At 64.6% G+C, this 12,233-nt stretch overlaps 1 protein-coding gene and 1 long non-coding RNA gene across 2 annotated transcripts; one reads left to right on the top strand and one right to left on the bottom strand.

The window, feature by feature from the left end:
• Nucleotides 1-1,683: 1,683 nt before the first annotated feature.
• Nucleotides 1,684-6,882, bottom strand: HTR3A (5-hydroxytryptamine receptor 3A). The gene is made up of 9 exons (XM_074894914.1): nt 6,813-6,882; nt 4,810-4,973; nt 4,586-4,630; nt 4,172-4,281; nt 3,414-3,583; nt 3,033-3,193; nt 2,572-2,782; nt 2,160-2,393; nt 1,684-2,018 (listed from the first exon to the last, which is right to left on the bottom strand). Exons 1-9 carry the CDS (start codon nt 6,880-6,882, stop codon nt 1,684-1,686), a joined length of 1,500 nt encoding a protein of 499 aa, XP_074751015.1.
• Nucleotides 6,883-10,635: 3,753 nt separating this feature from the next.
• Nucleotides 10,636-12,067, top strand: LOC141954878 (uncharacterized). The gene is made up of 3 exons (XR_012632284.1): nt 10,636-10,705; nt 10,912-11,181; nt 11,485-12,067. It is a non-coding gene; the product is annotated as an uncharacterized LOC141954878 (long non-coding RNA).
• The last annotated feature ends 166 nt before the right edge of the window (nt 12,068-12,233 follow it).

Genomic DNA, 12,233 nt, shown 5'->3' with positions numbered 1-12,233 from the left:
ATCCAGGATCCTCTCGGAGAGATGCCTGGAAGTTTTTCCCACGTGCGGCGCTTCCCAAAGCAGCGAGAGGGTAAAGGGACAACCTGGATCATTCCTCCGGCATGGGCAGCCTCCTCCTCCCGGGGGAAAGCACCACGGAGCGGCACGAGGGGGTTGGGTTGGGCACGGGATGGCTTCCTAGCGCAGGGAAGGACGAGGACCGGGCGCCCCGTGGGTCCGCGGGATGCGGCGGCACAGGTGAGCACCTCACGGCGGGGCCCCGAGGGGCACCCAGGCCCCAGTGGGCGGGAGAGGGGTGGCCAGGCTGGCTCGGGGGGCCTGCCGGCCCCTCAGATGCACGCGCCCGGGTCAATGGACCCATCGGATTTGTCTGTTGGAGCGTTTGATGTTACACGAAGGCGGCTCATTCCAGAGGGTGTTAATTGCCCGCTGCAGCGATCAGGTCTGTAGCGCCATCGATCTCGGCAGGATCAATGGGCTGATTTAGTGTCTCGCGAACTCTTTAACTGGACACCTCATCGATAGGCAGCCACTTACCGACCATCAGCGCATTAGCACGGGCCAACACCAGCAGGAGCCCGCTCCACCCGTCCCCAGCCCCCCTGTCACTCAGGGGGGACTTTTCCTGCAGGTGACGGCTCCGGGGCAGCAAGCGGGGCCGGACACAGGAGAGCCAGGCGCTGCCGACCCCCCTGTCCCTCACCACCCGCGGCCTGACTGCGCAGAGACGCTCCCAGAGCATGGGACGGGCCCTCCCGCCGCCTCCGGCCCCTCCGAGGACGGTGCCCACACTGGTTGCTCAGGTACATTCGCGGCACCAAGGGCGAGTCAGATGTTTACAGCGTCCCGGGTGAGCAGGGCAGGGCCGGGGGCCACCCCGAAAACACCATCAGAGTCTCATCACAACCCCGACGCCCCCAGTGACAAAAGGAGAGCAGGATCCGTGTTGGGTGGCTGCTCCTGGCGCCCTGGGCTCAGCACCCCGCTCTGGGGTGCAGCTGGTGGCTTGTTCCTCTCCAGTGACCCTCGGGCCTCTGCCCTGGCCGGGGGGGTAGGGAGCGAGCAGGGGCATCAGCCAAGGCCCCGGTAGCAGCCAGTGACCCCACGGGTCCCTTCTGCACAGCCGGTCCCCTTTGCACCCCAGTTTGGTTGCCGTTGACTGGCACCAGTTCTCTCCCAGTTTACCGTATAGCGGGGCAGGATGGGGACCTGCTGGGCGAGTGGACCCGGGGGACCGGGGGGGCACAACCCCCCGTGTGGAGCCTGACGAGCAGGGGGAGCAACAGAGAAGGGGAGACGCAGGCGTGTGGCCCCCGGTGCGCGGCGGCTTCCCCAGGGCAGCCGGGATGAGGGGTGGAGGAACCCTCGAGCGGGCAGCAGCGATCCCCCCGGGGCAGCGGGGACCCCCCGGGGGCGGCGGCCGCGGGGCCGCTGTCCGCGGTGCTGAAGCGGCGGCGCGGCCGGTGCGGGCCGGGGGCGCTGCCGGGGCTGGCGGGGGGAAGCGGGACGCGAGGCTCGGGCCGGGGCCACCGGGGCTCGGCGGTTCCTCCTCAGCTCCGCTCGGGCGCGGCTGCCCGGAGCCGGGGGGACGGCGGGGGGTGCAGCAGCCTGGCTCGGCCAACACCGGGGGGTGCCAGCGGGCACTGGAGCGAGGCCCGAGGTGCCCGGCGCTGCCGCCCCGGCTCAGGCGTCCCGCCACACGGACCAGAGGGTGCCCAGTGTGACGCTGTAGGCCAGGACCGCCGCCAGGTACGCCCGGAAGAGGAGGACGTCCAACACGTAGCCCACTTGAAGCCACTCGCGGGCAATGTCGCGGAACTCCTCGCGTTTCTCCAGGAAGCGGCGGATGGCGGCGATCTCGCGCAGGATGCCGTGCGCCAGCGGGGAGCCCTCGGCCGGGACGGCCAAGGACGGTGCAGGCCTCGCGTCCCCCATGGCCTCGCGCTCCCGGGGCTCCTCGCGCTCCCGGGGCTCCTCACGCTCCCGGAGCTCCTCGCAGCCGTAGTGGTTCGACTTGGCTATGGGATCAAGAGAGGCAAGTGCAGAAGAACCTCTTTAGGCAGAGAACGGGGATTTCTGCAGGTGACCCGGGCACACGGATCACCTGGTGGGACCTCGTCCCCTTCAGTTCCCGTGGGCCCCCTCTGCGCAGCCCTCACCTGTGCTGTCGTTGTTCTCCACCTGCCTGGAGACGTCTGAGCCCGGCGTCCCGCTCTGGCCGAGTTTCCTTCTGTCCCGGATGCAGAGCAGGATGGCGGCTCGCTCCAGCAGCAGGTGCTTCACCCACTCGGGGACGTGGGGCTGCAGGTCTGGCTGGTGCACCAGGCGCACAATCAGGATGGTCTGTGTCAGGCTGATGACGAGCAGGGCCATGCACACCACAAAGTAGATGCCTGAGGAGACGCCAGCGGGGTGAGTGGCCTGCAAAGGCTCAGGCCCAGCGCGCGGTCCCAAACGAGTCCCCCCCGCCCGCCTCTCTAGGGGACGGGTGGTCTCCGCGCAAGGCAGAGCTCCTGCTGCTCCAGGCCCAGGACCGCGGAGCAGTGGGCTGGGCAGGTAGTGCCGCCGCACCTATCAGCGGGGTGCCGACAGCAGTTGCCGGCAGCGTGTCAGATACGATGATGAGGAAAACCGAGTAGCCCAGCAGGAGGGTGATCTTGAAAGAGACCCGCTCGCCACTGTTGGGAGGGAGGTAGAAGCCTATGATGTCCATCACCATCAGGAAGATACTGGGGAGGAGCAGGCTGACGGTGTAGAAGAGGGGGCGTCTCCGGATGACTACCTGCGGGACAGAGAGACAGGAAAGGCTTGGCGAAGGGTGAAACGAGGTGGGGACAGCTCTCCAGCCAGGCAGGCGAGGATGGCGGGGGGCACTAAGGTGAGCCAGAGGAAGGTCTTGGCACCAGGAGCCTCCTGCCCACAGGCAGGAGCAGCACAGCATGGAGCAGCTGGGCGATGGAGCCACAGGGACGGTGGCGAGAGCCTTCCCTAGCGCCCCACCCCCGTGAAGCGCGACGGTCAAAGACCCTTACGTAAAACTTCATCTCGGCGTAGCTGTCGCTGCTCTTGACGCTGAACTCCTGGAAGCGGCTGAGGACGTGGAGCAGCTCCCACTCGCCCTGGTTCATGAAGACACTCCGGTCGAACTTGACTAGCTCCGGCTGCCGCCACAGCGAGAGATTGATGTCACGGACTGGGGGGCGGAGGAGAGGTGAGGACCAGGGGTGCCCGGCCCAGAGCGCCGGCAGCTGCCTGCACGTCCAGGCCAGGCAGGGTGCCTGCCCTCCCCGTACGCATCCCCGATCCGCTGGGGCCATCTAGAGGGGCGAGTCGCCTTCTGCACGGAGCTCCAGCCCAGATGAGGTCCTGCCCGCTCCCCCCGAGCCCCCCGGCCGCAGGGTCCCGACGCTCACTGTGGTGCAGCCAGCTGGTGAAGGTGAGCGAGCAGTTCTGGACGTCGAAGGGGAAGTTGTAGATGTCCAGGCTGCAGGCGGTCATCACCTGGATGGGCTTGAGGTTCTGCACCTCCCCGTGGTGGCCAACATAGACGTAGGGGACGTGAGGGGACTTTCCGACGTCCACGCTGAGGGGCACAAGGGACAGAGACCAGGGCTGGGGAGCGCTCTGGGCAGGGACGACTCCCGCCGAGCTGCATTTGGGAGGGGAACTGCCCGGGAGCCGGGGGTTTGCCCCCCGGTCGGCTTTTTTGGCACTGCCCGCACAGGCAGGGCTGCCTGGTGTCACCTGGGCGCTGCCCAGGCTGCTGCCCTCCCCCAGCCCAAGGAGCGGCTGTGTGCTTGCCCCGGGGCTCTCTGGAGCCACTGGGAACACCTTAACCCCCGCCCCCCCCGGAGCAGGAAGGACGCCGGCTGGCTTCACAGGAAGGGCCAGCAGCTCTGCAGCTGCCCTCGCATTGTGCTGCCTTCACAAAGCCTCTCCCCAGATATCTGGATCCCACCCCCAGCACGGCGCGGGTAATTACCGATGGTTGCGGTTCGCCAGCATTGGAAACGGCCCAAGTGCCGAGCCGTTCCCCATCTGCAGCTCGCCCGATGCGGGGAGGTTGCCAGCTCTGTGCCGGGAATACAAAGCACAGGGCGGCGCATGCCCGTGGTGGGCGAGGGGGCTCCAGCCCCCGGCCATCTCCCTCCCGGCCTTGGGCCACACTCACAACTCGTTGATGAGGATGTCGGGCACCCAGATGCTCTCCACGGGCAGGGAGATGTGCGTCAGGTTGTCGAAGTGCGCCGGGTCCCACCTGAGGAACTCGTCCATCCAGTGCTGGGGACGAGGGAGACAGGGCTGGGTGGCGAGGTCCCTTCTGCCCCACCGGGACCCAAACCCCGGCACCCTGCCAGGGGAACCCGTCTTGGAGGGAGGAAGGGCTCATCCTCCGGCCATCCCACCACCCGATGGTGTGAAGCACGGAGCGTGAAAGCTCTGCCTTGAGGTTCGTGCCCTGCGGAGGTCTGGTCGTCCCCTGGGATGGGTCTGGCCTCGTGGGGGGACACCTGCGTGCAGTGGTGCTGGGCCCCGGGGGGGCCTGGCGAGGGAGGGGCAACGTTTCACGGGCTCATCTGCTCACCTGCCTGTACCAGATGTAGGTGGTCAACACCTGGTTCTTCTCATCCTGCGGGGAGAAGAGGACACAGTGTCGGCAGGGCGGGTATTGGCACTGCAGGAGGTGGCAGAGCCTGCCGGGAGGACGTGGCACGCCGGGCACCGTTCCCCCCGCTGCGGACAGGCAGAAGCTGCCTGCGCTGAAAGCAGCTCCCCCTACCCAGTGCGGGATGGGAGTGGAGGACTCACCACGCTGAGGATGGCGTAGACCATGAGGTCGATGGCCACGGTGGTGGTCGTTCGCCAGTCTCGCACGGGCCGGGTCCCCTTCTGGTAGTGGGCCAGCAGGGAGTGGGCCAGCCGGCGCAGGGCGGGCTCGGCAGGCTCTGGTGCCCGGCCCCGCCGCCGCGGACCTGCTGGCAGAGGGAGGGTGGGAGGGATGGGGCGAGGGCTGCCCTTGCCGGGGCTCTGCCACGAGCCGTGGGATGCTGCTGGCCACTGTCCCCCCCTCACCAGCTCAGGTTTCCCCTCAAGGTTGGGTAGGAGCATCCTGATGGAAACAAGCCCACCAGCAGCACAGCTTCATGCCTCGTGAACATCCGCTGCTGGGTAGGTAGATGGGGCTGTGACCTGCCCCCGGCCTCGGGAGGCAGAGCTGCTGTCCCCCACCTCGCCCGGACAGACGCCAGGACAGCGGCAGCGGGGGACCGCGAGGGACTCGCTACCCCCAGAGAAGTTTCCCACCGCTCTACCTCTCGTTCTTCTTTGCTGTGCAGGTGAAGGCGGTGAAAGGTGGGTGCTAAACTCATTTATTAGGTATCTCGGTATTTATTAGGTATCTCGGTGTTTATTTCCTGTGGAAACGCTCCCTCGGCTGGTGCCGGCAGCGTTAATCGCAGAGCAAATTGCTCGTGGCACCTGCATCCTCGCTGCAAGGCCACCGGCAACACCGCAGCAGAGCCGCACTCGTGGCTTTGCTCTGCAGCACGCCCAGACCCGGACTCCAATTCCCTCCTAATGAAGGGGACTAATTGGAATAGATCTGCGGGAACTTGGGAAAAGCTGCTGGGAAGGGAACTGTAATCTGTCTTTTAAGGTAAAAAAACCTAAACCACGGTCTCAGCCCCTCCAACGTTGCACGTGATTAGTAATGCCGGGGAGCCAGCCGGGCGCACGACCCTGGCCCAGGCAGGCGTGCAGCAGCGGAGGCGGCGAGGGGGGGCCAGAGGCAGCAATTAGGGCGACGGGAGGAAAACAGGCGCTGCCGTCATCGCGGCTGGGGCCAAGCGGCCTTTTCTGCTGCAGCTGGTGGCAGCCGGCTCACACCCTCTGCTCCTCCTCGCACCCTCTGCTCCTCCTCGTACCCACACCACCGAGCTCTGGGCCAGGATACTCTGGCAGCGGGGAAAAGGCTCTGCAGAGGGAGGACTGGGCTGGGTTTGCCCCCGCTCCCCGCGTCTGCCGCAGACACCGTGCTGGTCCACGCAGCCCCAAACCTGTGCGGCAATTCGCCTGGTGCAACTCGGCATGGCCCCGGCTCATGGGGTGCGTCTGCACGGACCTTCCTCCCTCATCACCTCCAGCAGCGCGGGGACAGGGGGGTCACCGCTCCCGCTCCTTTTCTGTCCAAAGATCCCAGTTACAAACCTGCTGAAAACTTTCAGCTGAACTGGTGCAAAACAGCACAATGATTTTTGTACTAGTTGCCAGTTCGGTTAAACGAGAAAATAATGACAATAGCTGGTGAACGTTTTGGCAGTCGGTTTTGTGCTGTGCGGAGCTGAGATTACAAACCGTAGGCACAGCGTCGCTTCTGCGCGCTGTTGTCCCCAAAGCCCAGCTCAGCCTTAGGAGGGATGGAACGTTATGGTAGAGGAATCCCTTTACCGGGTGGAGGGCTCAGGCAGCAGCTCCCGGACGGGGGGTGCAGGGGATCACCCCGATTCTCTCTCTTGGTATCCTCAGGGCTCGGACCCTGCGCACTTCCAGCGTGCTTCGAAGCCCCGCAGCGGCGAGCCCACAGCGCAGAGCTGGGTCCAAACGCCACGTTACCTCGCGGTGGGCGTTTGCCTCGCCCTGCTCTTGCACCGCAGCTTTCCCCCACTTGGCCTCTTCCAGGTACGTCGCTTTGCAATAGCGTCGCTGTCTGTGTGAGAAGCAGCCTTCGCCTGCCGCGTGGCTCAGGCTTTGCGAAGGTATCGCACCACGCTCTGCCCCGGCTGCCAGCCCTGCCCGCGGGTCCCGCTCCTTACCTGGGCTCTGCAGCGTCGAGGCGAGGGGCAGCAGCAGGGCCAGAAGCGCCCCGAGAGCGGCAGGCGTCATGGCTCTCATGCCGCCGGCTCCCCGCCGCCGCCTCCCTCCTGCCCAGCGGCTCCGCGGAAGAGTGAACCCGAGCAGGGAGGCAGCAGCTCTCCTTGCTCGCTTTCCCCCCACCGTCGGGTTTTTGAGAACGCCCAATTAATCTCGCGATCAGCCTCTCCCCCTGCATCAAGTTTCAGGCTGGGAGGATGCGAGGGGAGCCCACCCCGCCACCCCCCACCCCGCCGGCTCCCCTGGGGCTCCCCCAGCCCCTGTCCGGGCGCCTGGCTGTGGAGAAGCGGGTTTTGGGGGTACAAACATCGTGTCTGCATGCAGCAGGAGTGGGGGGCACAGCAGGGGGAGAGGATGCTGCAGGCACCAGGGCTGCGCCCAGAGATCCTGGGCGGTCAGAAAGTCTGGGGGGAACCTCAGAGGGGTTCGGTCCCGGGAGGTTACAGACACACGGTGCTGGCTGAGGTGGGTCCCCATCAGCAGGGGAAGGGGGGGCTCTGGAGGTACTGGGCTTCCCTCACAGCCAGTGGTGGGGTGGGTCTGTCCCGCCGGAGACGGGCGCGCTGGCCGACCAGGCTGCAGGCAGCACGCGCTGCCCGCCGGCCCTTCGCACCCCTGCCCGGGGGTGGCCAGCTTCCCCCAGCCGCCGGCAGCCCGCACCCAGACGAGGGGCCGTTGGCACCGCAGCGTTTGCCTGCGCCTTCCAGTGAATGGAAGCGCTTCTCTCCCATTTCGGTTTCCCCAAATATTCAACACCTTCGGGCAAACACGGCCACACACAAGGTTGGTCTCGTAACGACTGAGAGCACAAACGTGCTCGGCACTCGCCTGCACCCTGGTACCCTGCTCAGGCTTCCCTCCGTGTCAGGGCGTCGTGTCCTCGGGGCAACGTCCCTGTGCCTGGCAGGGGAGCCTCGCCCCGGCCCCTGTTCCCTGTAACCCCTCTACTCCCGTATATTTGTGTACGTATGTCTGCATTTGTGTGCTGTAGGTGCCCGTGCCCCCACAGAGCTGCTGGAAGTGCTGGGGAAGCGGCGGGCAGAGACCAGCGCCTGCGGCGGTGGCGCAGAGCAAATCGCATCAGATGGCAGCGTGGAGTCACTTAAACGAGATAAGAATTAGTGCACGGCCCTGATGAACTCCCCCTCGGCTGCCAACAGCGGTGTCAGGGAGAGAGCGAGAGCAGAGCTGGGGCTAATTTGATTTCTCGGCTCCGTTAGCGGCTGGCAAGTCACCTCCCGGGGAGCGCAGGCAGCTCAGAGCTCTTTCCCCTTATTGAATCCGGGTAATGAAAATCACGGGCAGCGCCGCGGCGGCGCTGGGGACCGTGCCCCGCTCTGCCCCGCTCCTCCAGCCCCCTGCACCCGCAGTGGGCAGGATGCGGCCGAGGGGGCGAGGACCACTCAAGCGGAGCCTCTGCTGCAGCATCATTAACTCTGAATTTGCTCCCTTGGGTTTTACGTCTTCATCTTAAAGAGATTTTAATGTAGTTCCTATCAGCCCTCCTGTTATCGGATATCTAATTAGCGTGATCTATTACAGCCTCGTATTACAGGCGTGCGCAGGGCTCTCTTGCGGGACTCTTGGCGGGACGGCTGATATCAATCGCCAGCGCCCGGATCAGATTTACTTTCCGAAATGGCGTAATGGGATTTTATTAGCCCAGTAATCTGCTGCGCGGTAATTGCTTTTCTGGGAAACGAAGAGCTTGGCGTCCGGGGCTTCCTGCGGCTCAGCCCCACATCCTGCCTGGGTACAGCAGCGTCTCTGCGCTGGGACGGAGACGACGGGCTTCTTCCTAGGGCAGCCACGCCGGGAGCGGGTACCTGGGCTTAGGCAGGCAGCAAACTTCTTAAGCTGTGCTTAGCCGAGAGCTGCGCTGACCTTGGGGGCTGGGGGGAGCACAGGGCCGCAGGCACGAGGTCCCCGCAATGCGAGGGGACAGCGATGCTCCGTCGCCCCACCCTGCCCTTACCGGGGATGGGAGCCAGCCCCGAGCGCGCGGGTGACGCACCGTATCCCTGCGGCAGGGTTCACCTCGGCAGCTCCCACCCGGAGCCACGGCACCTGCCAGGGGCCGCGGGGGCTGTGGCAGGCGCCCAGCTGAGCTCTGTGTGGGCCGGGGGCCACAGCGGGAGCAGGCAGGGAGGTCTCAGCTGCGGCACCTGCCCACGCAGAGCAGGCAGGAGAGGGAAGCAGCCCTCCTCTGGGCTGCCAGGACTCGCCTTTCAGAGCGCGTCTGGAGCGTCAAAAGCAATAAAGCATCGCGGAGGAGCCCTGGCAGCGCGGCTGCCTGCCGGCCCCGGCCCCATCACGCGCCCGAGGCCGCCCATTACGGAGCCTCGCGCTCCCCCGAATTGCATGTCTGCTGTGATTTAACGCTGCGAGACATGAAATGAACGCTGCGTGCAGGCAGGGCTGCCGGCACTGGACGGGCAGGCTCGCGGCAGCCCCCACACCGGCGGGGACGAGACCCTCCCGTGGGGCAGCGGTGCTCAGGCTCGCTGTGTCCCCGGGGCACCGTGAGGGTCCCTGGGGCCGGGGGGACACGTGGGGTCTGTCCACCTTGTGCAGCTCCAAGATGGAAGTGGAGAGAGAAGGGCCAGGAGCGCGTGCTCAGGGTGGCACCTTGGCTGGTTTAATCGCTGTCGTGGGTCACTGAGGATGCTGCTGGCTTCGCCCCGTGCCACGAGCCGGTCTGTGATAAATGTCTTGCTGTCTGACTAATTATGTACCCCTAAATAACTGCGCGTCAATAGAGGTGGCTGAGGGGTAGAGCGTGGCCAGGCAGCTCAGGTCCCTCGCTGCACCCTGCACTGTAGCTGCCCGTAAAGGCTTCTCACCCCAAAATGGCACACATGTGGGGGGGCTGGCGGCCGCTTTACCCCGTCCATCAGGCCCACATTTCAGGGGAGTCAGGACTAGTGGGTCTGGTGGCCACGAGCCTGCCCCGGGATGTGCCCTAGAAGGAAAAAGCCACTTTGCTGCAGCTGAGCACCCTCAGAGCAGCAGGTTGCCCACCGGGAGGACAGGGGGGTGCTTTGGACAGCCCAGCAGGCCAAGGGCAGCAGCCACAGCTCGTCTGGGAGCCCGGGAAGGGGAGGGTCCCCCTGCCCCTGCTGTCAGATTTACTCATCTGCTGAACATACTCAAGCTGGAACAGCCGCAGGGTCACTCACGCCGCCCTCGAAGGCAGAGGCGCTTTATTTCAGGTCTGTGGTGCCGGACTGTGAACGTGGGGGCCGAGCGCTGCTTGCCAGCCAGGTCCGTGGTGAGGAGGAGGAGGAGGATGCTGGGGGTCTGTGCCGGGGGGCTCTCGGCTGAGCGCTGGCAGCAGAGGGGACAGGTCACCTGTGGACCACAGAGTGGCTGAAACCCGCCCTTGGCAGGTACCAAGCCCCCCCTCACCCCACCAGCAAAGGAGCCCAACGCCTTTAAATCCCCTGGCGAAGGGAGGGGAGCGCTTTCTTTGCGGTCCTTTCCCCCATTAGACACCCTTCAGGTGTCAGTGATACTCCGCCACCGCTTCATTACCCATTAAAGCCGCGTAATAACAAGAACACGAAGGTATTTGCAGCCGATTGCTGTTAACGAAGGAGACGCGGCTCGTCCCGGGGATGGCAGCCACGCGTCGCAGGCACGGTATCACCCGGGGTCAGGCCTTGCTGAGAGCGGACCCGGCCGGTGTTTAGGATTGTGTGACGGTCTTTTCCTTTTTCTCTTTATTTTTATAAAGGAGACCCGTGCTGGAGGCTGGGCGGGAGAAGGAAGCTGTGGCTTCCACTGGGGCTGCACTGGCTGCGTGTCACCTTCGGGCACAGACCCCGTCCCAGAGGTGGGTTTGCCGCAGGGATTGCGCGCACCAGCTACCTTGATGTAAATACCTTGTATCTGCCTTCCTCGCCTCTCACCCCGGCTCTTCGGCTAGGGCTGTAGTTTTTACAGAGTGTTTCCAATCAGAAACCACAGCACTTCCAGCCTGGCTTTTTAATAAAACCACGTTGGCCATTACAGCTGGGTATTTTTCCCTTCATTTTCCAGAGAAAATGAGAATGATTTCAAGCAAATTGGAAAGGTTAATTTGGGCTGAAAAGGCTGTTAGTTTTTGATGTAAAAAACCTGAAAAAGTCCTGCAGAAAAGCCTCCTCCCCCTTGTTTCTGTTGGAGTCCAAGGTACAGCCAGAGGGGCCGGGGAACAGCAGCCGGGCTCTGCCGGGTCACCTCAAGAAGTCCTGGTCCTCGTCACAAAGCTCCCAGAAGCGAAGCCATCCTTCTTCCACGAGCGGCGCGGGCAGGGGAGCTGCTCTGCAGGTGCTGGGGCAAGATGGCTCGTCCGGGGGATGCTCCTGCTCCAGGGATGCTCCTGGGCGGGGGAGGGAAGGCAGAGGCAGGCGCAGAGCAAGACGGGGTGGCTGTGGCAGTGCTGGAGGGGTCACCCACCGTCACACAGCGTGTGGGGCCGGTGGCCGGGGCCGGGCTGGGAGCAGCGTGCCCGTGGGCATCCCATAGCAAAAGACCACCATCGCCTCCCTATAACCTCACGGGCTCCCAAAATAGGCAGAATTTCTTACATTGAATTTAGACTTCACTGTGTCTTCTTTGTTGTTTGCACAGCAAGGAAATGGATAACGCCGCCGGCTTGCTCAGCTTTACTTTATCCACCCTTCCAACTCCTCCTCCTCAGCCTCTCACCCCCCGAATTCCTGAGCTGGAGCAGCTCTGAGAACACGGCAGTCGGGAGGGTCCCGGGAAGGGCCACACTGAAATTCCCACACCTGACCTGATCGGATCCAGCCCGGCTCCTGCAGACCCCCAGGCCCTTGCTGGGGATGTCTCCGTTTCAGGCGTGAAGCTGTTTTCGTAAGGAAAAGCTGAAATCTCGGCTGTATCGGCACGGGGATGTAAAGGGAACAGCGCCTGACAGCCTTTGCCTCAGCAAACCTGCAAAATGCCCATTTTCTGCTGATTTTAACCAGACCCTGAAAAGCAGATGGGCTTGGAAAAAGCAGAAAGGAGGTGGCTGGCCCCTGTGTTGTTATTAACCTTTTCTGGGCACTTTTCCCCCAGGACGTGCCCACCCGCGGGACATCCCAGCCCCAGAGCTCTGGGGTTTGGCACCATGAGTGGCGGGAGCGGGGCAGGAGCCGTCCCCGTTCCAGCCCCCCCCTCCCCACAGACGAGCACCAAAACACGTAGAGACCCCCCTGAGACTGCGGGACACCCTGCGGGAGGGGAGGGGAGGGGAGGGGAGGGGAGGGGAGGGGAGGGGAGGGGAGGGTGCCCCCACCCTGCACTGTGCTGCGGGCCCTGGACCACCCGCGGTCAGTAGCCATTGGCTAACGCGTCCTTCGTTAGCCGCGGGC

This window comes from Strix uralensis, chromosome 26 (genome assembly GCF_047716275.1).
Source record: "Strix uralensis isolate ZFMK-TIS-50842 chromosome 26, bStrUra1, whole genome shotgun sequence".
Lineage (NCBI taxonomy): Eukaryota > Metazoa > Chordata > Aves > Strigiformes > Strigidae > Strix > Strix uralensis.
Note: the sequence above shows the minus strand (reverse complement) of the source record. Positions and strands in the feature narration are given on the sequence as shown.

Bases quoted from the DNA above. Each gene is read 5' to 3' on its own strand.
- HTR3A (XM_074894914.1), bottom strand. From the start codon at position 6,882: ATGACGCCTGCCGCTCTCGGGGCGCTTCTGGCCCTGCTGCTGCCCCTC. The intron at 4,631-4,809 runs GTGAGTCCTCCA...TTCTCCCCGCAG, and splicing joins TCTACGCCATCCTCAGCGTG to GATGAGAAGAACCAGGTGTT. The intron at 2,394-2,571 runs GTGCGGCGGCAC...GCGTCTCCTCAG, and splicing joins TGTCGGCACCCCGCTGATAG to GCATCTACTTTGTGGTGTGC.